Raw genomic sequence first — 26,778 nt, forward strand, 5'->3', positions numbered from 1 at the left:
GACCTTTTCCTTTCTTTATATTTTCCCTTTTGCTTTCAAAAGCAGAATTTAAAAGAAGTCGTATGAAAGATGAGTTTGAGTGAAAATGATTTGGTTTTGAGCAATGTTAAGATCCATTTCCATAAAGAATGGAAAAATACAGTAAAGATCAAAGAACTGTGAATAAAGACAAAGGTAAGCTCTTTGAGAGCGCAGCCAAATCTCTGGGTGTGGGAATCACATTCCCAGAAGTTTCTGTTTGGCAGTTGGCTGCAACCAATTGGGGCACAGGGAAAACCCAAAAAAACCAGCACGCAAGAACAACTAAAGGTCATAGCTGCAAAGAAGGAATATGAAAAGATGAGGTTAATCTGTTGGGAACTGCAAATTTATCAAGAGTAGGCTTTGAGAATGATCTGCCAGGAAGAGGAAGCAGACAGGAGAACTTGCTTGAAGAACAGTTGAGAAGGACCTGGTATTGGATTTGGAAATAGTTAGCACCGCCTATTGGTGACCATTCTGCATAGGAAAATGCTGGCATGTTCCCAAGTACACTTATGCAGCTAAAAGAGAAAAAACAATGCTACTACGATGTTTGCTTTTATAACAGACACTTAAAATATTTATAAGGATGGGATTGTTAGTTGCACTTCTTGTGGCAGAGTTTATATTGATTCTCCACAGTGCCCTCAGTACTTGGAAAATACACATATTTGAGCTTAACAAGATATGATTAGGCCAGCATTATATCTGACCTCATTTCAATTAAAATAAGAGAAAATCCACTGAAAAGCTTTTCCTACATCTCTCACACTTATTAGTATTAAAAAATACATGAAAAATTCACCATTTGCACTAATAAGCAGCAGAGTGGAAAAGACAGGATAAATATCTGTAATAAAGAACTTGATGCCTTCTCTCCAAACGCCGTCTAATCAATCAAAATGTATTTTGCTCTGCATGTTTGCCTATTATATTTGCTGACTTGTGTGAGTAAAGCTTACTGATACTGGCAGTCTTATGCTTTTTCATAAAGGAGATTTCAAGCAAGGGGCCATCCATCACAGCGTAGGTGCTCTTAGGAACTGTTCAGAAATAAGCTAGAACTTCCTGGGCTGTTCTGGAGGCTTTCAGTTAGCAGCTTGTCATAGTTGTAGGAATGGATACTGAGTAGTTACCAACCATGAAAGGGTTTCTATAATGGCACATGACTTGGATGTGGAGCAATACAGTTGCTGCCCTGCAACATAAATGCGTTAATTTGTCCATTCCCTGTGCCCATCTTCTATTTGCCCTTTTCTTTCATTTGGGCTTGTTGGTTTGTTTGTCTTTTTCTTTCACTGTCAGCCTGTTAGTTAGAAACCTCCACTCAGAGGAATCAGGCTGGTCTGCAGTTCAGACAGGTTAAACATCACTGGGAAAAGCCAATGCAGAGACTTGATTAAGGTCCATAAGGAGCTGGCAGTCATTGCCCAGGCTGATGCCAAGTACCAGTGAGAACCTCAGCTTTTGCTGAAGTTCATTTGCTGGTCGTCAACAGCTAGCAGGATCAGGCCTTGGTCCTGCAAGGTTTATTAACACAGAACTGGAGTTTTTCAAAACCATTCTCAAACAGCGCTGTTTTATCTCATGCCTTAGTTATCTTTCTTACATTTAACAGTTGGTCAAATAAAGCGCACAGGCAAGAGCGAACAATTCTGCTGGGACCTGCCTGTGCTTGGCCAGCTGCGTAGTAGCCATCAATAACCTACTGGAGTTCCAAACCTCATAGAATCATAAGGTTGGAAAGGACCTTAGAGATCATCAACTCCAACCATACCTGTCTACTATTCAATCACGTCCCCAAGCATCTCATCTGCCCACCTTTTAAACACCTCCAAGGATGGTGCCTCAACCACCACCCTGGGCAGCCTGTTCCAGTGCTTAATAACCACTTCAGTGAAGAAATTTTTCCTTATGTCCAATCTGAAACTCCCCTGGTGCAGCTTGAGTTGATCTCCTCTTGCCCTATCATCTACAACTTGAGTGAACAGATCAACACCCACCTCTCTACAACCTCCTTTCAGATAGTTGTAGAGAGCAATAAGGTCTCCCCCTCAGCCTCTTCTTCTCAAGGCTAAACAACCCCAGCTCCCCAAGCTGTTCCGCATTTGACTTGTTCACCAGCCCTCTCAGCAGCTTCGCTGCCCTTCTCTGGACACACTCCAGGACCTCAATGTCTTTCTTGTAGTGAGGGGCCCAAAACTGACACAATATTCATGGTGCAGCCTCACCAGTGCTGAGTACAGGGGCAGAATCACTCCCCTGGTCCTGCTGGCCATGCTGTTTCTGATACAAGCCAAGATGCCTTCTTGGTCAACTGGGCACACTGCTGGCTCACATTCAGTCAGCTGTTAACCAACACTCCCAGCTCTTTCTCTGCCAGGCAGCTTTCCAGCCACTCTTCCCCAAGCCTGTAGCAATTTTTGTCCCAAACACAGGACTCTGCACTTGGCCATGTTAAACCTCATCCCACTGGCCTCAGCCCACCAATCCAGCCTCATACAAACATAAGTTGGACTGAAATGCAGAGAGCACACTTGATGTCTCTGTCTACCGCATGTGCACATTACTTAATTCTTTAATGTTTGACATTTCTGAATGCAGTTGTTCTTTCCATTAACTATTAGAAATATCAGAGTTTCACAAAAATCTTGGAAAGGTATTTGGATCCTGAAAGCCTTCATGTAAGATGTGAAATCATAAGGGAAATTTTGTGTAGGTATGGATTAAGTATGACTGAGGTGATCAGGATTTGCCGGCATCTATTTTATTACTAAGAATAATTTAAACTATCAAGAATGACTGGTTTTGTTATTTTTTTCCTTTAATTTTAGGTATCTTTGTAAGTTTTCTATTTATTTTATTGTTGAGGCTCCACAATAAAACTGACACCATAGCTCAGCAATGCCCAAAGTTTGGACAGAAACTATAACTTCATTGGAAAACAACCCAAAACTCAGTGTATAGATGAAGAGATCTTCTCTTAAATAGAACCAGGAAGAAAAGCAACATTTCCAACTAAATGACAGTGATGAAGTTTTTGCTGTCAAAATCTTAGTTCTGACACATTGTTTTCTGCAAAGCTACAAATAACAGCTTAACAAAAAAGAACAAAATTTTTATAAAATGACCAGACTTCCACTGCACATGGGTAAGTTATTAGCTTAACTTTAAGCAAGCTGTATTGAACTTTCCTAAAATCATAGACTTCAAAGGTAGGATTGGCAATGTGCAAGATGCTATGTAACTATCATTGCTGAGGTACTTCAAATACTTAAGAAAAATATCTTTTGACAGGCCTGAAAACTGGCATTTTCTGGCCATGCATATTCAGTGAATTCAGTGCTATAGAAACAGTGATAGCTCAGTGTCACTTCCTTGCTCCTCTGCTGTACCACTGGAAGGAAATCACAGGCCTTTGTATTTTCTAAGCTCCTTTTATCTTAGGCCCTTTGAAATTATCAAAGGAGTCAGCTAATCAAAGCCATTAGCCTGGAAAATGGGAGCTGCCGATTTTACCCACATATATGCCATAACGTGGTATTTGGTCTTGTGAATCCTATAGCAACCCTTATTCTGGCAAAAATGTATTTATTCTTGTTTAAGTAGAAAAGAATTGAAAATGGAAGAGTTGAAGTAATCTGCACCTCAAAGAGAAAGACAAAAGGACAGGGACAGCACGTGTCCTGAGCTACCTGTCTCAGGCATCAGACTTTGACCTGCTACTTTGGGCTCTCTGAGATGAAACCAAAGGGCATTACCAGCATCAATCAGCACAGCTACACAAAAGGCAATTCACACTCCGAGGCAATCCTTCTGACTTTACTTTCTTACCTATAAAATGAGAAGGAAACTTACTTAGCTCCATCTCAAAGAATGATGGAGAACTCCATGCTTTTCATTTCAGGCTTTGTAGACCTGAGGCAAAACTAAATAAAAAATACACACAAGTGCTGTACAACCAAGATCATGAAATAAAAGAATGAAATTGATTCTTTAAGTGAAAAGATTTAGGGTTATTTTGTACACGTAAAGGTTTCTCTGAGATCAGTCTTCCCTCTTTTTATGCCAGCTGCTAGCTTCTACCAGATTTTTTTCGAAGGTCTTGAAGCAAGTCCCTCAGGACGTATGTGCTTTTAGTCTGGACCAGTGACACAATCAATCTTCTGAGCCACCGTCATCTCTTGCACTTTCTTGACACAATGCTTATGTTGCAATATTTTACTGAGGAAATGAGGTCACTCAAGGCTCCCAGACTGCTAAATACAAACGTCCCTTACTGTAAAGTAACACAGAGAAATAGGAGCAACCACAGCCCCAGCACAGCTGGAGAGCGCAGTAGCCTGAACAGCCCTGTTCCACAGGGCATAGGACCAGGATATACTTGTGCGTGGGACCACATAGCAAGACCCATAGCACAGGATTTCTGCCAAGGAAATCTGCTTCTCTACAACCAACATAGGGGTAAGGAAGAGAGAAGAGCTTCAGGACTGCTCTGTAAATGCACATAATATCAGCACTCCTGTAGTTGAACAACAAAACCGGAGAAAACGGGGGGGGGGGGGGGGGGGGGGAGGAGCTGAAGCCATCTTATCATTTAATAAATTCATGCCTGATTAATAAGGATGCAAAAGCAAATATAATCCCCCTGGAGTCCTGCCTGCACAAAGCACGGGGATAAGGATTGAATTAGGGCCAGCCCCTTTAAAGGGCTCTGGAGTTACAGCTCCTCCACCCCAAACCTGATTCCAGACCCATTTAAACCTTTTCCTAAGGATCCCGATGAGCACTTTACTGATACCAGCTGCAGCTGTGGCACTGCCAGCTGCAGTCATGCTGGGTGGGGGGAGGGGGGGGCAATACTTCTTGTGTTTCATTCACAGATGGGCCCCACCTCAACCGAAGGTGGGATATGGCAGAAAGTGGGATGCGGCACTTGGTGCAAATGCAGAAATACAAAGCAGCAGCATGCAGAAAAACAAACCTGTAAAGTAAGAGACAGAAGGAGAACACACAACCACTGCAATTAAAAAGGCAGGAGGTGACAGCAACCTGGTAAACTAACAAAGGAGGAAGGAGGAACTGTTAGCAGAGTGAGAAGATTTATTGTTAGAAGAATATCCTGTTCTTCCCAATGTGTTTATTTTGGGAACACATTCATTGTGCATGTGCAGCTTATCTCTGCAGCTCAGAGAAGAGTATAGATCAGCTCTCTGCTGTCACCTCCCTGGACAGACATTTGCTGCTGCAGCAGAGTGACAGCTGAAAAGCTATGCAATTGATTCCAGTACCGTCTTGCTCCATTGCAGCTAACAAGAGGCTTATGTTCATTCTGCTTTTATTGAAGTCATTTCTTCTAATTACCTATTTAACGCCTTAAAATATACTGGGAGATACAGGTCATTGCTCCAGTAAGCGGATGTTTGGGCAATGTTTTCCAGGTACAAATGAAGATTTGCTTATGCTGAACACAAAGGCTGCAGAGAAAAAAATTAATGATCTTATCAGGTAAAGCAGGTGTTGTGGTCACACCACCAAGGTCACTGGCATTAACAAAACATTCTGAAAACAGAATTGTGGCATGTTCCCAGCAAGGTGCTGGAGTGTTGTAGAGATAATGTGCTCAGCCTCGAGGGGAAAAAAATATGATGCGTTAACATTCACTAACAGCTGCTAATGGAAGAGTATTGTGGACAAAAAGTATGTTTGACCTACCAGTCCTTTGGAGGAATGTGTAAACAACTGGCTTGATTCCCGGCTGCCTTGCCCCTGCTATGGCCTTCTATGCTTGTGCCAAGTACACGCACCATATACGCCACACGCTGTCACATCAAAAGAGCTGAGTTTTACCACCACTTGCACAGATGTAAAAACCTTGAGAAAGTGCAAGGCAGGAAAAAAATAGGACCTGTAAATACAGGAAGAGGGACTTATGCAAGAAAGAAGTGAACAGGGAGGCTCTGAAATGCAGTTATATAGCAACTAAATGAAAACAGAATCTTTTAACTCTGCTAAATGGTGCCCCAGGAGCCTCGTGAGTCACAGCTACTTGCTTCCACGACAAAAATACATTGTTATTGCCTGTTCTTCCTGAGCTCGCTGCAGAGCCATTGTACCTAGAAAACACTACTCCCTTCTGGGTCACCAGAGCAAATAACCCAAGGCCAGCTGCACAGTTCACTGCTGCCCAGCTTACACACACAGAAGGGCCACTGCAGCCCCTGCCTCAGTTAGCATTGCAATGACATTTCATTATTTGGAAAGCAAAGCACACCCTCACTGCTAATACTGGAGCAGGAAGACTCTCCCTCTCCATTAGCAAATCCACAAGTGCCTTACAGCCTTGCCATGCAATATTTATTGCCATGCAATAAAGAAGCATTTGTTCTGATCATCTTGGTGTAAAAAGAAATAAAAAATTATTTACCTGTGAAAGAGCACACTGATCCAGAAGTCACTGCATGAAGACATCACAAGGTACTGTGAAGAGTATGGGCAGCCTACAAAGACCTCCATCAGCCGCAGCACATTCTCTCTGAAGACTCTCAATAACTCAGAGTTATTGAGTAATAGCTGACTTCCAAAGACCTTGGAGGCTGAAACTCCTGTGCATGCCTTCACAGAGCGGAGAGGAACTGTGTGGGACCTGACCTGACCACCCACTTCTAGAAGACAGACATGGTGCGCAGCATTTCTGAAACCTGAAGTGTTGCCCAGACACACATTTAACATTCAGATGAAATTTTTAGAAACAAAATCAAAGAGAAAACCAGAGCATGACAGTTCATGCCATCTGCATGGAATATGAGCTTGAGTTTTAATAGCATCCTTTATACCATTATTAAAAAACATTTTTATATTCAAATCTGTTTACTGATTATAAACCCATCAACAAAAAAGGCCAGCAGCATGTGCGCTTGCACCTGCTGCTTTTGTGTGCTCCAGTCAACTTCTTGCATATGAAGTTCCGCATCAATGGGGACAGCAGTGCACTGGCAGGCATCCTTCCCTCCTCCCCATCCTTTTCTGACATACTAGTACAGTGCAGTCTGCTAAAAAACCCACCCAAAATTACTCAGTAGAGTGACGAGAGAACAGAGTACTAATAATTAATTCTATTAGTGGGCAGGTTACTATTGCAATGGAAGGAGAGACAGCATTCTCTGATGCTTTGTGCCATGCAGCAGCTCAAGACTTTATTATGTGTACCAAGAGACTCACTGCCTCCTCAGCTGCACAGCAAGCACTGGAAACTATTTCTATGTTTAAAAACTTCCTTGACACTTTCCTCATCTTCCATTTAGAAATATATCTTTTAACTGCGTCCCAGGCCCCACCACCTACCCAGCTATTTGCAATTCCTCTACCACTACCGAAACAGATACTGCATAAAATCAGAAGCCAAGACCTGCACTATAGCTTCAGTACAGAGAGAACCAGAAGAAAACAATGAGAGCAGTAAGACAATTTGTATTTAATCAAGAGTTTATACAATGTGTTGCAGGTTTTTTTCTCTTTAGTTACACTTGAAAGGTTCTTCTTCCTTCAATGGCTACATTCCCTGTTTGACATTCTACAGGCTAAGCTAAGCACTACTTCCATCAGCAATTCCTCTGGCTCCAGAAAGACTGGTTATAGGATTAACTAACTGCTCAACAGTATTGGTGTCAGCAAACTAGTTCTACTTGTCAGATCTGCTTGGTAGTCCAGTATAAAACCAAAGCAGGAATGCTTTCCCCTTCTTGGCATCAAATTCTCCTCCTATAGTGGGACCTTGCTGCTGCGTTAGAGGGATCGCTCAGCTGCGGTGCTGGAGCCACACATACCCCCAGCGCCTATGAAGGAGTCACTGCACTGATTCCAGTTTCCAGCGTTAAACTGTTTAGGCAAGGGATGAGACGGGCTGCAAATTTATTTTTTTTTAAAGAGTCTACATAGCAATACATGCTTCATGCACAGGAAAAGCCAAACATACATAACCAATTTAGAAACAGTAAAAAATATTGGAGACCTTGTTCCTTTTCCCCGTATTTTGACCATGCACGCCTCTGGTACACTTTGAGCACAAAAAGCGCACCTAGAAAGAGCAGCTTTTGGAGAGGAGAGATCAACAGAAACACTACATTTGTCTTAACTTTCCAATGAAGGGCTGTGTTTCCGCTTGGCATGCTTAAAGAAAGATTAATAATGCACACATCACTGTTGCTCTCATGTTACTTGTGCAAAACCACTTCCACCTCTGGTCCCAACCAGCAGTGAGTTTAAGATAGTAGCCTAATGTCCATAGCTCTTTGAGAACAAGTAATAGGAAAGGTAGCAACCAGCTGAAGCCACTGTATTCTTTCTACTCACATTAGATTAAAATAAAGCAGTTATAATTTTGCTGTAGCTGAGACAGCCTGGATTTGAATCCAGAATCTAAAGGCAAATTAAATTTCACCATCCACGTCAAGAAAGCAATTCAGCTTCTGAACCAGATCAGCTTTGATGCCACGTTAAAGAATTTAGTTGAAATGCGGTATGATGAAAGACCTCTGCTCAGCAGCAGATATAATTATCAAACCAATCTTAATTATATCATGAACTTGACTTTAGGATGCCCAAAGGAGTACTGAAAGCTTGGTCCAGTTACACTGAACTCGGTCCAGAACATTGAAGCTTATCCATCAAGATAAATATATTATTAGGTCTTTGATATGACAGATGCTCGTTGAGTGACAGAGCAAATGCCTTTTTAACTATGACTTTTAAAAAGAATTATTAAATTGCACTAAAGTGTATGCTGTTATCTTTGAGGGGAAAAACATATAATACATGAAAAACAGTTATTACAGAGCACAATTTTTCAAGCACTGGTTTCTGAATTAAAAACATTTGAACAAAGATTCTCTCTACGGAGAGTCACTTTGTAACCAATTCAAGCCTTTAATGTAGCTATTGTTTAAAAAAATTGTCAGCTCCAGAAATTGTTTTCCCTTCAGTTTCCAAATCCTGTCAGACCAGGTTGATTAAAATGTTGCATTTGAAAAAAAAAAGGTGAAAAAAGGCAATCTAATCACCTCTCATAAAAGTGAAAATAGCAACTCAATTTTTAAAGCATCATGAAAAAAAGGCTACAGCCCATCTATCATTCACATACGGATTCATGTAATGATTCTTCAATTAGAATTATTATCTAGATAGCAGCTGAAGACTGAGAACTGCTGATACACTGCAGATGAGAACATTTGCTAATCCCTGGGCTCCAGCCTTTCTTAAAAACTGATGATCGCACAATATAGATTGCTCGGTTTATATGTGTATTAAGCTGCAATGCTAGCATTTACATTTGCAACATTACAATTTTGCTTTCTTCGGCTCAAGAGAATTTGCTGCATCTGGTAGATTTTATTTGCTGTGCATCTTAGGCAATCGTTACGAACAAAGTGTGAATAGGCCATATTATTACTCAAACAGTCTTTAGTTTCGTTCATTATCTCAGATACTACAAAACAAGTAAACTAAGAGTGGGCCTGTGAGATAGGTCATTCAGTGTCAGTTTGCTCGCACTATATTATCCCAGTGCTATCTTTATGAGGCACATCCATCTGCTCCTTAATTTCTTTCACCTATATAGACCCAGACAGCATAAGATGTAATATCAGAGGGAAAGGAAAGCATCTCATGGAACAGTTACAGGCACCATAAGGGAGAAAAGTCAGTTTGGCAATTCAGACTGCAGCAATGCACTCCTGGCTCAGTTGCCTTCAGTAAGCATGAACCCACAGAATATGGGTGAAGCCAAGCAAGAAATGCGCTAGCTCTACAGCCACTGCTTCTCATACTTAGAATGCTCAGTTTCAGTATTTGTTCATACGCTGTAAGAATTGTCATAGCTGGCAAGCAGACAGATCACTTTGCTGCCTCTATTACAAGGCAGCTGCTTTCGGCAGAGCAGCAGACTAGGCAGCAAGAATTGTAACCTCCTAAACTTCTCTTTCTGAATCCTCATCTCTTCTGGAATATTTCAAGTGCTTGCCCACTGCCATTTCATGACTGGTAACCACATGCTGTGACCTAGAAGGTGATAGAGATAGGTAGCTATATAAATAGTAGCTGTGAGGTGGCCTTACTAAATGGGCATCTGTTCTTAGTGATTCTATGAAGCATTCTTGCTGCGTGATCCTCAGGTATGTTCTGAAGCCCAGGCAGTCTTCCTAGATGTGTCACTAGTAATGTGGATGCTGGAGACAGCCAACTGGACCTTGCAGATTTTTGAGGTATGTGGAAGCCGTTAGTGCCGTGTGCCTATGTAGAGATCAGGAAAAAGGCTGCACAGTTAATTAAGGTAAGAAGATTCTTACTTCACTGTACAACTTTAGACAGATTTCATAGAAGGCAATTTTTAATATATTTGTTTTACTCTGCATAGTCTGACAGATCTGCGTCCATACTATTACCATCTTTCACAGTATTACTTTTAGGGGGTGAGACCTGACATAGTGATGAAGCCTCCCCAGATCTGCTATACAAAGGAAATGAAAAATAAAAACTCTGCTTACAGGTGCATGTTTCAGTATTACTTCACTCCTTTATCACAGATACTAGTGAACAGAGAATAAGTGATTTACACTCTTCCTCAAAAAATACTTTTTATGATTTTCTGAATCTCCTTTTCCAAATACGCCATAAATAAATTCTTCTCCATTTACTTGAAATTATATTGCCATTTGGACTACTTAAATTTGCGTTATATTTATAGTGACATAATATAATGCTCTGTCCCTAAAAAATATTTTGTATTTCCCAACTTCAAGTGGCACCACTAAGATTTGTGAAGAACTTCATTGACACACAAGTTTTGGGGTTTTTTTTTAATTAGAGTTATCATCTTAAAATGTTTTTGTAAATAAAAAGAGTTTAAAAGGTCAAAAGCAGAACAAACCACTTAATTCTTTCCTTGGATACTTGTTTACAGAGATTTGTTGAAAATTTCAGCTTTAATTTCAAATGGAAAACATTTCAAAGACAGAGAAAGCACTACCTGAGAAAGCAGTTCAACCTATAGTAGAAAGGACAATTGCAGCAGACAATTAATTAGGAGACCATAAAAAGCAGAGGTTTCCTCTTCTCAGAGAGGGCAACCGCTGTTTTCTTTAATCAATCTCAGGATGTTATTCATCAAAAGTTTATTTTAGCTGCTTCCATGCACCTTCCTAAACCTTTGTAACAATAGTTCTAACATTTGCATTCTGTGACAAGTCACCTAAATCAATAATTTATACTGGTTTACGCATGACACAGCAAAATAAAAAAAAAAAAACAGGAAGAAAGGTATCACTAAGGCCTTGTAGTTTTCACTGGCTGCTCCAATACACTGAGTCCTGAGGCAGCGAGCTGCAGAGCTTTGGCTCCCAAGCTTGTGGAAGAGTTTTACTGACTCAAAAACTGAGGTATAGCACACTCTCAATAAAAAAAGGGGGAAAAAAAGATAAAGAAAATAAATTTACATCTCCTTATAGCTACAAGGACTCAGTACTCAAATTGTATTACATTTCTCCTAGGATGCATTTGTACAGCAAATAACAACAGTGACTGCAGTTCGGGGAGCCATATCATCACAAACTTGAATCAATCTAACCTGTAACTGAAGCAACAGCAATGTAGAAGCAGCAGTTCAATAGAAGCTCAAGATACAATGAACCTCATTAAGTGAGAGCACCTTCAAGATAATTAGCATACTATTCACTTCCGCATACTAACATCACCTCTTATATCAATCCACTTGAACACGCTCAATCCTTTTAAAAGCACCACTATTTTGATTAAGCCACGTACAGAGCACTCAGAGATATATGTCTCAGATCCTACAAAACGAAGTAACTAGAATACTTCCTGACATTTAGAACTCAATAATTGTGGTGTCCCAAGTATTACTACATTACTACAAAGGAAATGACTTTTAACATAAGCTCACTTTATAGAGTAAAGTACATAAATGCCACATGCAGTGTAGTAACTGCATTTAAGAATAACGAAGTTTGGCAATGTACAGCACTGTAACTCAAGTGACATGGAACCTTTGTTTCAAGAACAGACTCTGTATCTATTGTTTGCTTAATGAATTCAAATCAGCAACTGCACACAGTCACAGAGGCAACAGCGCCAGTGGCAAGAGCTACTTCAGAAATGGAAGCCTTATAAATTTCAACAACAATGGACTAAAAATGCAAAAACACTCTCAGTTCTCACTGGCTCTTGAAACTGCTGCACTAATCCCACAAGGCTTTCCTCCTTTTCAGTGGGTCTCTGGTCTGATCGCCCTATCACAGAAAAGATGAAATGGACTAAGAAAACAAAAAAGAAAAAAAAGAAAAAAGACAACTGTACCTCTCCGCACCACCACCTCTTGCTTTCTTTCTTAAAATCCTTTGGGTTGCTGAACTATGCAAATGTTTTCAAGAGCTGAGTACTGACAGGATGTGAGGTAGTCTGGGTTTTCCTTTGCCACTGAGGCATGCTTTGTTCTAGGCAGTTCATGAGAGGTGAGAACACCTGAAGACCACTGCTATTCCAACTCTTATTTCCTCAAGCAGTTTTAACATAGTATTTAGTAAAGGTTATCCCAACACTTACACAAATCTTCAAAAAAAAAAAAAATTAAAAGTGGCCAGCATACTCATGGGAAACAATATATCTTGAGCAGCAAAACATTTCTTGATGGACAGTCTACATCTAGGAAGGAATTCAATCACTGCCACGGAAAATGTTAATCAAAAACATGTGCATAAGCATTCTGTGATTTGCTGAACACTGGTCCAAATAGCCCCCCACAGACTGAAAGGCCAGCTCAAGGCCTTTATGAATGTAAAGCTTTACTTTGGCAGATACCAAGTGCATTTATATGCTGCAGCCACTTGTGTCTGGTCTTCTGTCTTGGAGAGAGTATCGCCTACTTCATTGAAAGCTGAATTGTATCCTTTTTTTCTGTTATTGTTTTCAAATCAGAAATAAATTTTCTGCATGGCAGATTCATAACGCTACCCCAATACAAACCTGACATACTTCAAACAAAAGTGTTATCTTCCCATGTTAGTAAAGCTGTATCTTTTCGTCTTCAAGTTGCTCTGTGCCTGTACTAGCACTACTTATTTCATTTACATTTTTTTCTTTCTTCGCTTCTTTTCTAAAAGTCTTCAAACACTTGTCAAGTCTTTTAAGGAATACATCAACATCTTGTTTTTTAATTCCAATTGCTGAGGCAGCATTGAGGTAAGCACAGGGGTAGTCATTTGCATGAGACATAAAGCCTTTAAAAGTGTAGTTATTCACTGTTTGTACAGATCCACGGGGAACAACCCTGAAACAAACAAACAAAACTGTGATTCAGTTAAAGATGCCTCGGATATTTTATGTGATACCCTATGATGAACACGTTTACACAAGTTCCTATAGAAAGTAATATCTGCTAACTCTAAACAAATTAATGTAAGCAGGCACATAGGCACATGCATATGTCCCTCCCCTCTTCAGTTAAATCATTAAGATCTTCACTACTGCTATTTATGAACTCCTCAGTGCTAGGGGCAGAAGGGAGGGAGGAAGACAACAGCAGCAAATTTTCCTATTCCATAATAAGCCCTAACTATCTGACCTGGGTCAGCTCACCCCTCCTTAGGCAGCCTGGTGACCCTGACCTCTCCAGGATCACCATACTGGCAGCAGCCTTAGTGCAGACATCTGCTTGGCACAGTGTACTGCAGTCCAGAATGTCTGGCTTCAAGTGATTCAGAGGGCTTGGCATCCCACCTCCTTCCCATCCGTCCCTCTCAACTACATCTCCCTTTTCCCCCATCCTATGACAGTAACTTCATACTCATTCCCTCCTTGCAGCAGATTCTTTTTTTCCAACACTTTCACCTCTCCCTCTAAGGGCCTCTACCTATTACGTTGTATTTCCCAGCACTTTCAGGACATACCCATTCCATGATAAACCAAGACCCTAATTGACATCCACCTGTTGAAGGAACAACTCTGACCTGGTGGCTACAGTTAAAGCCTACCCGAGCAGTTAACACCAATCAATTGACAAAAATTTACTACTTCTATAGAGACATTCCCTGCAGTTCATAAAAGACAACTGCATTCAGACAAACATTACTAGGATTAAAATATCCTTCCACTGTCCAAGTGCTCAGACCACAGGTTACATAAAATCTGTATGCTGGTGAAGTAGGGAGTTGTTATTCATACTACTGCTGCTCAGCTCAAGCATAACACTTAAAATCTGTTGAAATGCTGGGTCAAATAGTGCATATACTGCAAAAGAATTACTGGCTTACATACAAAAAGCGGAAAAAACCCAAAACCTTTCTATCGGGCAAAGCTCTCTTTCTATCAGAGAGTTTTAACCTTTTGGAAACTGAACCTCTTGAATCATTTCAGTCAAATTTGGCTGAAATTGCAGGACAAGCCAAGGTTAGGCCAGGCAAATTAAAACCTACAATACATATAGATCTACTGTCAGTCATCTGTGCAGGAAATGCAAACTAATGAAGCATACCTTCTGATGTGGAAACATTTAGCTCTGCTACAAAAAAGTGATATTAAGGCTATGGCAGAAGTTAGTATGGCAGCAGTAATATTCAGATTAAGGAATCCTGCCAAAACAAATTTTAAATCACTCTCTTCTCCCAAAAGGTTAAACCAAAATAATAAAAAATTATTTGGCTGCATTTCCATGTGCCAATGTGTCCAAGAATAAATTCAACTCAGATTGGCTCAAGTTGTAGATTTCTTACAATTTTTGAGTTTTTTTTTTTTCCAACCATGATTAGTCTGGGAAAGCAGGGTTTTCTTCCATATGATAAAAAACTGTGTAGGGTATTAAAAGCTTATTCCCCTGACTTCCAGCACAAACACATCTGTGCTGCAGTAAACAAAATGAAGACCTTCCCCAAGCAGCTTACAACTTAACTATAAGATCAGACAACAGCTGTAAACTAAATGAAACCAAGGGGTACTATGGAGTAATGACACTAAATCAAACAGGCATAGATTATCTATTTAGCCTAACAAAGCTAACAAAGACAACCTCATAGTAACTCAGGCAGGCAGACATTATTAGTAGATAACAGTGACGAAGAAGGGTGTATTACTTTCTGATTCACTATTGTCAGACTGTAATTTGAATTCATGAGACAATTAGTACAAGACAGGTACTGTAGGATTTCATGAAGCACGTGCTAATATAACCCCCCAAAGTTTTCAAATTCATAGTATCCTCACCTTGCTCCAGAAACTTGTCTTGTGAAAAGCATAGATCCAAGCTGGGTAACAGCAACATCATTATTTTCATCTAGATTCTTCAGTGACATGGCTGGAGTAACAAAAGGTCAGGTTAAAACTACTACAAAGCTTATTTTTCTCCAAAGAACTACCACAGAGGACAAGCTGTTTTCCAGAAACAAAACCTAGCCAAATATTTGTGCTTGGATACGAATTAAAAAAATAGAGATAAGAATACTACATTTCATAATTTTTATTTTCCCACAAGCTGTCATAGATTACTTCCTTGGTTAGGCTGTACATGTGAGGCACAGAATCTGCACAGGTATGCAATACAACTTTCGTATTCAGCAGAATTCTTGGTTAGAACAAATACCTCAAGTAGGAGTTCTGTAATCTCTTTTACAGCACTATAAGATGATGAGTAAAACAATTATACCATAATTATCTTTTAAATCTAGGTATTTACAATGTATTACCACATGCTAACACTTTCTGTCTGCCCTGATTACAATAAATAAGTATGTTGGACAGGAGCAATTTCGTAAAAAAAAAAAATAAAATAACAGTCCTAGAACACTACTCTACTTTTATAGTACGTTACGTTGTTAGGTTCAATGGTTTCATCTCAGCCTAAGAACAATTCAATGGAGTGCAGTGAACAACGTCTAATAATATAGGAACTGTATGTGGAAATGCATTAGGAATGCACAGCATATTAGAATTTTTTTTTTAAAAGATAAAAACAACAATTACCTAAGGAAATGGGATTATGTGGTGTGTCTAACAGTCTTTCATTGTGGTTATCTGCCAGCTTCTTCAGCTCACTTGAAAGATAGGAAAACATCTCCTGGAGAAAAAGATGTAATATTTTTGTTATTAGCTATCAAACAGAGAAAATAGTACCTATTTCATGAAACTGTTAAGTCTCCATTACATCCTACAAGCGCCCAGCTGATCCTCTTTTCATGTGCATCAAGTAAGTGGACCAGACAATTCCCTGAAATCATTCTATAAAGGAACAGCTCTATTGCCTGAACTCTATTCTTCCTCCTCAAGCTGGTACAAAGCTCTCAATCTGGTCTAACATATGTGCCTGGGGTGTCAGTCGTTCTTGCTGCAGCCCTAAAATCTAGGAAGGTAAAACCTTGAAGAGAGTCCCACTGCAGAGCAGGTGTTACCCCACCCTAGCCCCCCGAGCTGCATCACAGACAGCCATGCTACAGCAAACTACTCCTTACTTTATTTTGTGTCTATTAATACATTCCAGACTGAAAGTAGTACGTTTTGTTACCATATATTACAGAATCACAATTATCACTATTGCACAGACTTCTTTTTCTGGATGAGAATGGCAATACAGTCTTTTATGAGAAGGCTACAGGTACATATCTGAACGTATTTTGTTTCACACTATATGCAATCTCCTGAATACTCAGCTCTACTGTTCAGCCAGCCCTCTTCCTGGGACCAACCTCTCCTATTCAAGCCTTCTGAAAAATGGGAGATACCTGAATTTCTGCAATCACTTAATTAGACTGCACCTTTACTGTGAAAGTGTCATAAATTAGACATGTTTTGGCTCAGATACAAGTCACACTGCACATAAAAGGCTACTTCTCCTACTTTATCCTGGTTTTTATCTATGATAATTGCTCATGCTCTTCCTCAGTTTAATATCTTCCTCCTCACATTTCAGCTCAAAACACTTATGGACAGAGTGAGAATAAACAACATTATTGCATTCTTTGGCTTCTTTTCCCTCCCTTTTAATTCTTATTCTCTCATAAAAAACAAGTAAAAAGAGACAGATACTGAGTAGTCTTTTTAGAAGACACTAAACACCATTTTTTTCCTCTTTCTGGCCATAAAGATTGTGCTGCTCATCTGCTTCAATGTGACTGTCTGTTTAAGCATCCTCATCAATTTCAGGACCTGACAAGTGATTTTTCATTCTTTAAATAGAGCTGCCTCTTCTGTTTGTGGACCAGAATCCCGTTCTGACCTGTGCACTCTGACAGATATAAACTATAGCTCGCAATCAAAATTATGTTTTTGAGCAGAACTTCCCATTATTAAATCAAATGAGCTTTGTGGTAGCTAAGTTACAGCTGCTTTTCTTGAGCCCCTGTGGTGAACCCAATCCCACTTCATAAGCGATCAAACGAACACAACTACTGACTTGTTCTTCCTAATACTATAGAATGAATTCAATCAGGGAAGAAAATCCACCATGTTACTGTCTAAACTAATTAGGCTACTGATTCAACTACCACTAAGAGCATAAAGCTTCTGTAATACTTGGAATAACCACAAAAATTTTAGGAGGTACCTATGGCTAATTATCAGAACATGAAATCTGTGAAAAATTATTCTTATTTCAGAGGCATTTGTCAATCAAATGATTTCACAGTTTTAATTCATCAGTTTATTTACAGTAACTTGGCAGAAGTTCAAAAATGTTTATGTTGCAAATATTCAGACATTTCTGCCTTTATTTTCATCCCTCGCTGAATACAAACATACTACTCATCCGCTATTTGCTTTCCACAATGAGAATCACCAGTGCCTCAGCCATTTTATTAGTGGGTTTTCGGAATCCAAGTAATAAATTAATTTGTGCTCCCTCTGCTGGCAATTAACTTCTACAACTAAAGCAAAGTACTACACAAGTATAGATAATTTTTTTTCTATTATGGAGATATTATTGGTGAAATTAGTATTGAGGAAAACCTGTACTGGAACTGAAATTCCCAAGTAATTAATTTTTGTATGCCGTAACTAGGGAATTCTCTATTACATCTCTTATGGCATGTATTACTGAAAGGATTACAAGTTGATATAGTTGCTCATCCACTGTATAAATATATTAAATCAAACTAAGATTAAATACCTAGGTTCCTAGATGAGCCTTTACATGCACAGCATTTTGTTCAAACAAGGGAGAATGAAAAGATGGCAAAAAAAAATATCTAAGTATGTATTTTCATCAGTTCGACTGAAACTACCTGAAAACAAACTCAGAACAACTTATTTTTATGAGCAACACTGTTCTACATCTTTCCATTCAAAGTCCTCTAGATATTTTATAGTTTCAGAAGTAAAGCAGTTTGTTGCTAAACAGATTAATGGCCTTCCCAAAAATAAAGGAAAAAAAGCAATATTTTCATGAGGTCAAATCTATAACCAACCTCCATTATAAAATAATACCTCTATGTAGAAAATTTATAAAAATAAGCTCTTACATAATTGATTTTCTGTGGCAGGCACTCAAGTGTTCTCCAATGACGCTAACTATTATGCTAAAGTTGCATTAAACAACCCAAGCACTAAATGCCAGTTAAGTTTCATTATTTAATTCCCTCTTCCCCCTTAGAAACTTATCCTAAACCTCACCAAGTGACTGAAATGAATGTTAAACTATGTGAAAATGTCTTGCACTTCTGGTCTTTCTAGCACCTAAACCAGGAAAACGGTCAAAAAATACAAAGAATGAGTCAACAATGGTGTATGCGCCCAAAGCGCCACAACTCGATTATTTGAGCAAAATGGCCTACTTCCACACATGTACACAAAAATATTTTCAAGAATTTTTGTAATTGTTGTTCAAACTATTTGAGTCATACTGTATTTACATTATATAACTACTTTTCCAAAGAACCTACACTGATATGGGTGACTCCTCATTTGTTGCTCCACTGTGATAGGCACTGTTCTTCCAAACTAAAATAAATAGTGGAAAACAAGTAAGAAAAAAAGACAGCATCTCCAGAGGAAAAGCAGAAGATGGGGGTACTGAATATATCATTATCAGTCCCGTATCAGGTGGCTGAGGCACAAATGATGAAGGACATGAAGCATGTCCAGCAGAGGGCAATGAGGCTGGTGAAGGGTCTGGAGAACAAGACTTAGTAGGAGCAGCTGAAGTAAGAGGGATTGTTTAGCCTGGAGAGGAGAAGGCTGAGGGAAGACCTTATTGCTCTTTACAACTACCTGAAAGGAGGTTATAGCAAGGTGGGTGCTGGTCTCTTTTCCCAAGTAACAATAGATAGGATGATAGGAAGTGGCCTCGAGTTGCACCAGGAGAGGTTTAGATTTGGTATTAGGAAAAATTTCTTTACTGAAAGAGTGGTCAAGCATTGGAACAGGCTGCCCACAGAAGTGGTGGTGTCACCATTCCTGGAAGTGGTTCAAGAAGCATGGAGACGTGGCGTTTGGGATATGGTTTAGTAGGCATGGTGGCGCTGGTCTGATGGTTGGACATGATGAACTTAGAGGTCTTTTCCAATCTTAATGATTCTATCATTCTAAGGTCAGAAAACGTTACGTGTGTAGTGTAAACTATCCTAGCTTGTTCTCACCACCCTGCTTGCTTATGTTCCGAGTCGTAACACTGCCCTCCTCCTTGTCACACCTTTATCCAAAAAGATGAGTTGTTCTCAGAGAGTAGCCATATAACTGGTTGCGGCACTGAAGAACATGCTGCAGAAGAGTAATTTTACAACCTCTCTGCACTACATACAGACTGGCAACTCTCATCAGGTACTGGCTGTACCTGATCTGTGCCCATCTTAAACTACTTTGCAGCAGCTGTTTATACTGCAACCATCATAGCCTCTCTTCTGCTTTGCCTATCAGGCTGACCAGCAGCATCTGCGACCTTACCAGACCACTTGGCACATCCCTTCATGCAGGCAGAGAGGCTGCAGTGCTGAGCATGCAGGCCTGTTAGTGCACACTCCAGACAGCCTCAGAGAAGGGTCACTTTCTTTAAATGGAGCCAAGTGCATGACAGAAACTGTACATGTGTGATACCTACATATACCACATACCCTCGCATATAGATCCTCTTGCGTTCCAAGATCAAGAACTTTGTTCTGAATAGATAGCATACTGGAAAGTTTTAAAAAAATTAAAGAATTTTTAAATCTTCATAGCGTATAAAAGCAATCTAACAGAAACTGCCCAGTAAGTCTTGCCAATCTGATATGGTAACACTAATGCAGACAATAACCAAACTCATATTTTTTTAAAAAGTCTTTCTGAACAACACCAATCAACGCATTTTCCCTTCAGCATGCACAAAACCTTGAGATCAAGCTCCTTGTGGGCCACACCTCCCCAGTAAATGCTCCAAGTACGTAGGCTTCTTAGGAGCTTCCATCCCTACCTGGCACTCGACTAATTACACAACACCATTTAAGATAATGATTACACTCAGTTAAACTATCCTGCCTCCAGCCAGTCCAATTGGAATTCCAAATTCCAATTTGAATACAGTTCTACGTATTTCACAAGAGAGAAATCCTGCAACACTCCCCACACATTTGTCAAACTACAGTGTATCAAAGTGACTGGGGAAAAAAAAAAAAAAGATTAACAAATGCCCATCTTGCAAGACTACTTGATTTTTACATTTTTAATATCCAGCGTTAAAAGGCTTCCCTTATTCTTAAATTCAATCATAAGCACAGCAGCACTATAAACTCACACTGAACTGCACCAATAATTTATTCCTATCAGAATCATTACATCAATGATAAACCATGAAATGTAAACCCAGTATTTTACTGAATTGTAAAAAACAATTTCCTCCTCCTCAGTGTGAATTTAAATATTTTAGATACATACTCCATAAGGACATAAAATCACTCCAGTTAATCACTCTTAGAAAGTATGCAGACAGATGCATACAAATATAAAAAGCTCCATCATGTACTAAGTAACACAGAAATATATTTAAGAAAATCAGGATTATTTTCATGGTTAGATTGTTTACCATAACGACTGAAAATGACTCCATCTCCTCTTCAACAATACCAATTGAATAATTAGTTAAATGGATTAAAGGGACCATATTGGAAAACAGTTCACTGATGAGTAGGGTCCTGAATGTAAACCCTGAATGTGGAGTCCCTGCTCTCCCATCAGTTCTGAGGTGAGATTTGAGGTCTGCTGTTTATGGTATCACACAGTGTAACCACTGCATTTGCTACACATGGCCTGGATCAGACACAAAAATACATACATGAAAACAGAGCGCTTTAAGAGCTCCCAATGCAGACTATAGGACACATTATGATCTGTACTAAGGAAGTAAAAGGAGTCACTACAGAAGCATAACCTTTAAATAGTATTATGAGTTCTTTAAAAACAAAGATATTAACAAATTTTATTACGGATCAGCTGCCATTACCTGCAGTACAAAAGGATCTAGAACACCCTACTGAGATCAGAAAACCACTATCAGAAACCACATTACATAAATGTATAGAAAAGAATACTGCAAATTTAGAACAAGGGGGTGGTCACCTTCCACCCCTTTTTTCTGAAACCCTCATGGCTAAACACGACTGCCAAAACCACTCCTTACTAAGCTTTCATATATGACCATCTTTATTCAGACACTTGGACAGCATGGGTGTGTCACTCCCTTGCTCTTCTGCTCTTCAGTCCATTGCAACACTTTACTCCCTCATATCACACAGTCCCATGTTCTTGGACAACTGCACACTTCAACTGTCAGCTTGTCAGAAAATCCCACTCCACATACATGCTCCTTTCTCTCTCATATAATCTCTTCCTTTCTTGTATTAAACAGTTCATCTGTGTAAAAGAAAAATGGGGCAGACTATTTCTTTCCTTGGTTGCGTCACATTAATCTCTGTAATATTCTAGTCTCTCCGACTTGAGCTCAAATAACCTGGAGGAACAGCCACATGAAAAAGGATAAGGTAAAAAAGGAAAGAGGGGAAAAAAAAAACCTTCAAGTTTTTTATAGCTCACTTTTTGAGTGAGTAGGTATAGCTATACCAATATAGAAAGGAGTACTCAATGTCAAGCTATAAATAGCTCCTGCAGGAAGCCTAATAGCTCTGCCTCTGCTTTCACAGAGCACAGGCAATAAACTATCACTATTACATTTTTACAATTCAGAAACAAACAGATTTAAGCAAAAAAAGGTTTCCATTTCTACAGCAAATCCAATAAAAGAAACATATTTATGCCATATATAAGGTTGTGTTTATAGACTTTACTCACATTTGAAATAAAAAGACCTGATGTTGTAAAAATATAATGCTTTGTTCACTTTAGAACACTACTTCCAAGAAAATATCATGACTCAAAATATACAGCTATTCATTAGGACATTCTATTTATGAAAGAATTATTTATGACTTAGAGAATATTTAAACCTCTCATTATGTACCTGTTACCAGTGTAAATCTAACATCAAAATCAGCTTTGCAGAAGACATGATAAATTTAGGAGATGAGAGTGAAGAGTGAAAAAACACCCAATTTGCTTTTAACAAAGACACAAACCATACATGGCAACACATGCAACAGTCCAGAATAAAGCATTAGAATTTGCAATAGCAGCAAAAGTGGCAGCTGCTTTCAGTGTCTCACAAGCCATGTTTTCGCTTTAGTTGCACAGATCACTTCTTACTCCTTGTAAGGCCACTAAGCCAGTTTGGTTTTCTACAGTCTCGCTATTCCTATGGGATCTCTATTCCCCTACAGAATTTCTGGATGCCTCTACAAGCAGCTTAAAACAAATCACAGCATCCAGCACTATTGCCCTGCCAAGTAATCACAGGCATCAGCAAGCTGTCAGCCAGAAACAATTGGAACATACTTTCTAAATCAAATAACAGAACAGAATAACTATTAACTCAATGGTACTTAACCCACAGCATTTCCTTAACTGAAACACCCTACAAAAAGAACTCTCTGTTAATATACAGAGACAGCAAAGCCAGGCCTTTATTATGTCCAGAACTAGGGACAACCCAGGATGTACAGACTCCAACCTGAGACCACTTGAATGTTTGTGTCATGCAGTTGTAATAGACATAAAACAGATAGACTGGGAGATGCAGAGAAGAAACCTAGCTCTGTATCTAGATTAAAAAACGGAATGACAGTATTTTTTTCTCTTGTTCTGGCCATGAACAGTATTTATAACCTAGGCAGAAGCCATGATTCTCTAGAGAATACAGTACATAAACATTTAATTAAACATCATCATAGCACAAAGGCACAACAGGGGCTAACGAAGACAAGCAGAGACCCCTGGATTATCTCCAAGTGTCCAATCCCATGTTTTAGAACCAGAAGCAATGTGATCATGATTACGCAGCACATTAGATTAACCTTTTTTGGGCAAAATTCTACTGGCAAAATTCTACTGTATCAATCACACTTCAGATAAATACTGCACAAGATAGTGCAGCACCTCAGTTTTGCTTGCTGTTTTGGAAAACAACATGGAAATCACACTTACTAATGAGCACCATTTGGTCCAGAAGTAATTACAGCATACTGCCTTTCCAGATTCAGAACTTTGAGCTCAGAAGAAATTCAATGGCTTTCTAGACAGAAACTGGATAAAGCAGTTCTGCCACAAGACTTCATTAACAGCTGACTTTAAAAAAGTGATGTTTGCCAAAAATCTTACCTTTCTCTCTTTCAGTAACTGTTTGTAGCCACTGGCACCCAGAGACAGAAGTGTAATGAGGACATCTAAAGAAGGAGAGGCAGATGCTCTTCCTGAAAAAAAGAATATACAGATTAAATCACCAAAAATAAATTTTATGTGAAAGAAAGCTGAAAATCAAGTTTTCTACAGTTATTTCACATAGATGAAATCAGTGTGTGAACTACTTACCTGGATACATTTTGCTGATCTCCTGAATGAAGGACTCGTTAAAGCCAGCAATGATAGCACCACCTACTGGAACCATGAAATTTTTGTCCAAGCTCTGAACAAAAGCATCTATTCTGCCTACTCGAGCACCCTTCACCAAAAAGGAACAAAAAATAATACAGAGCATATATTAGGAAAAAGGAAACATGTGATAGCATCATAATGACAGAGCAATGTAACAAAAATAAACATAATTCCCAAAACTCTGTCAGATGTTGTACTGGTGATTAAAAAATAAAAATTACAGTGTTACCTTTTCTTAGCATTGCTCACTATTAGTCCTACTGTCTACTTACACAGTACCTTACAAATTCCTATTTTGTTGTGGTTTAAAATATTTATTTTAGTTCCTGCAAATCTAAGTGTAGCTTATTTTCAACAACTAAAAACAAAACCCTCATATTTTAATGTGTATTAGACAGTTAAAACGGTACAACCGAAAATATTTCACAGATTCAGATGGTAAATAACTACAGATTAATGCTTCATTAGTAAAGAAGAGGATTATTCTTGATATATGTATAAAGCCAACCCAAACAAACCATAGCTATTATTTCTACGTTTATATAGCTTAGTGCCTGGGAGATAAGAAGAAGTACTGCCAGTTTGTCTGCTTTCTGATAGGAAGATGAATGCCAGCAGCTATCATTTGATTTAATTGACAGGAGACCACCACAGGAAAAGAGTGACAAAATAAGCGGTCTCAAAAGCTTTTTCCTCTGATACTCTTGCAAAAGCTCTGCTCACACTGTTCTCAGCAAGTACATGTTCTTAAGTATTTGCTAATAACTACCTCCTCATAGATGGTATATTTTCTACCACAGGAAATACATTTTTGTAAATAAATGTAAACCAAATCAGAGTTCAAATATATACATTTGCATAACCAAAGAACAACAAAAAAATATCTGGAAATAACTCAGCAAGAAGCCAAGAAAAAACACAGAAACCCACACAGCAACAGTTCTATTTGTAGCTTTATGGTGTGAAAAGATTATCATTAAGATACATTTCATGCAGTAAAACTTGGCAATTCTACAGCCTCCTTCATGACAAAATTTCACTAAACTTGTACAAGTTAAATACATTAAGTGTACATCAAGTAGATTACAAATAAAGCAGCTGCCATTTTCTACTTCACATATCACTCCAAGTTCTTTCAGGCCTCTGAAGATTCAGAAATGCCAACATGACGTTCCTGTCATAATTACATATCAAGGTGCTCTGTGCCCAGTTAATAAAATAATGACTTCTTAATTAGAAAAAAATGACCAGCGTATTTTAAATCCATAGTAGTTCAAGATCCCTTGGATCTTGTTGAAAAAAAAATATTTCCCTGTTCTTTTAATATGGGCAACAAAGTGAAAAGAGAAATACTGAAGAAACAGTATACATACATTGCAATCAGCAAAACTGCAACAGTTCTAAGATTCGTGGCTGATCTTAGATAATAAGCAACCTCATCTTCAAACTAAACAGCAACAGAAATTAAGCTTTTTCAAACATAACATTGAACATAACCCAGTTTCCTCAGCTGTTCTATGTGCCAAAAATATCTTAACAGTGACAACATCTATAAAGTGTTTCTGTAGAATCTTGTGCCTTCAGCTGAAAATCTGTAACTAATTCTGTTGAAGGCTTAATCCCTGTTCAAGTATGGTCCATTATTTTACTACTTAGTCAACAATTTCAGGAAGAATTTTAAGAAAGCTAAATACATTTTTCCATTATGAAAGACATTTCAACATAAACAAAACCTAAATAAATTTGGGGTTATTACATTAAAAGCACATAATAGAAATAACAAATATTAGTTTTAAGTTCTATTTCCCTCTGCCTCGCTTTCTCAGAAAATAGTTCAAACATCAGACATACACGGGATTAATCTCAAAGCTGTGAAACATCTGATAAAATTTGTTTAGTGTTGTCTACAACTAGAGATTTACTTATCCTTGTTAAAAGAAAATTATTTCTGGAAACATGCAGCTCCTACCTGCTGGATAAGATGCATACATTTCGAGGACTGAACTCCATATGCATTGTTGACAATGTGGGGAATGTCATAATTAGCACAAATCACAGCCAGTTCCTCCAGTCTATGAGCATAAAATTGTAAGTTAGAGAATCATTGATAACTGTAACTCATATTACAAATCAGAGCATCGAAATGGTGAAAGGTCTACAAGGAGGTCAGAATGAGAAAAGAAAGGTTTTTTTATTAGTACCCCAGGGAAGCACTTGTCACCTTAAGCTATAAAGGTCAAGAAGAAAATTCCGTTAGCTTTTACAAATACTACAGATTGTTGACCTGGGAGGAAACTGTTCATGCTTCACTGAAAGTTTTGTCTGGAAACCAACAAATAGACCCCAAATCATTCTGCTTCAGGTATAAGCATTTCTTCTATACTTCTTTAATGATACCTACAGAGCTTTAGCTATTCATACTTTCTTTCCTTCTCTTTTTAATATTCAACCTGAAAATGGCCTAATGGAAGTTTCACAATGTTTCTTGCGAATCAAAACGAATCATATCACAGGAAATTTTTACGTGCTTCTGTTTATTTCAAAGAACTAATATTTCAGCCCTTTAGCTGAAATCTCATTTGCATATTTCAGATAAACTGATTAACAGAAAATATTTTTCCATAAGAGCCCTAAAAGGCCTGAGTGTGGAGATCAGCAAAGTAAAACTCTGTTCAACGGTTTACTCAGGAATAAATACAACTCTTCACTTGCCTCTAGAAATCCCTGAAATCATCGTGAGATCAGCCTGGATTG

General features: G+C 38.7%; 1 protein-coding gene across 4 annotated transcripts in view; it reads right to left on the reverse strand.

Annotated features, from left to right (window-relative positions):
• Window positions 1–4,613: 4,613 nt before the first annotated feature.
• SEPSECS (Sep (O-phosphoserine) tRNA:Sec (selenocysteine) tRNA synthase) overlaps window positions 4,614–26,778 on the reverse strand; it is a 32,639-nt gene continuing 10,474 nt past the window's right edge. Inside the window, exons 6-13 of one of the 4 annotated variants that reach the window (XR_008449547.1) lie at window positions 25,994–26,096; window positions 23,962–24,091; window positions 23,752–23,843; window positions 16,045–16,138; window positions 15,289–15,379; window positions 13,066–13,360; window positions 6,449–10,308; window positions 4,614–5,929 (exon numbers count right to left, since the gene is read on the reverse strand). Coding sequence is in view for 1 of the 4 variants with exons in the window: in XM_009565465.2 (XP_009563760.2) it covers window positions 13,093–13,360; window positions 15,289–15,379; window positions 16,045–16,138; window positions 23,752–23,843; window positions 23,962–24,091; window positions 25,994–26,096 (778 nt within the window). In the remaining 3 variants the exon portion in view is untranslated. The other 3 variants (XR_008449548.1, XR_008449546.1, XM_009565465.2) reach the window with 3 other exon arrangements.

This window comes from Cuculus canorus, chromosome 4 (genome assembly GCF_017976375.1).
Source record: "Cuculus canorus isolate bCucCan1 chromosome 4, bCucCan1.pri, whole genome shotgun sequence".
Classification (NCBI taxonomy): Eukaryota; Metazoa; Chordata; class Aves; order Cuculiformes; family Cuculidae; genus Cuculus; species Cuculus canorus.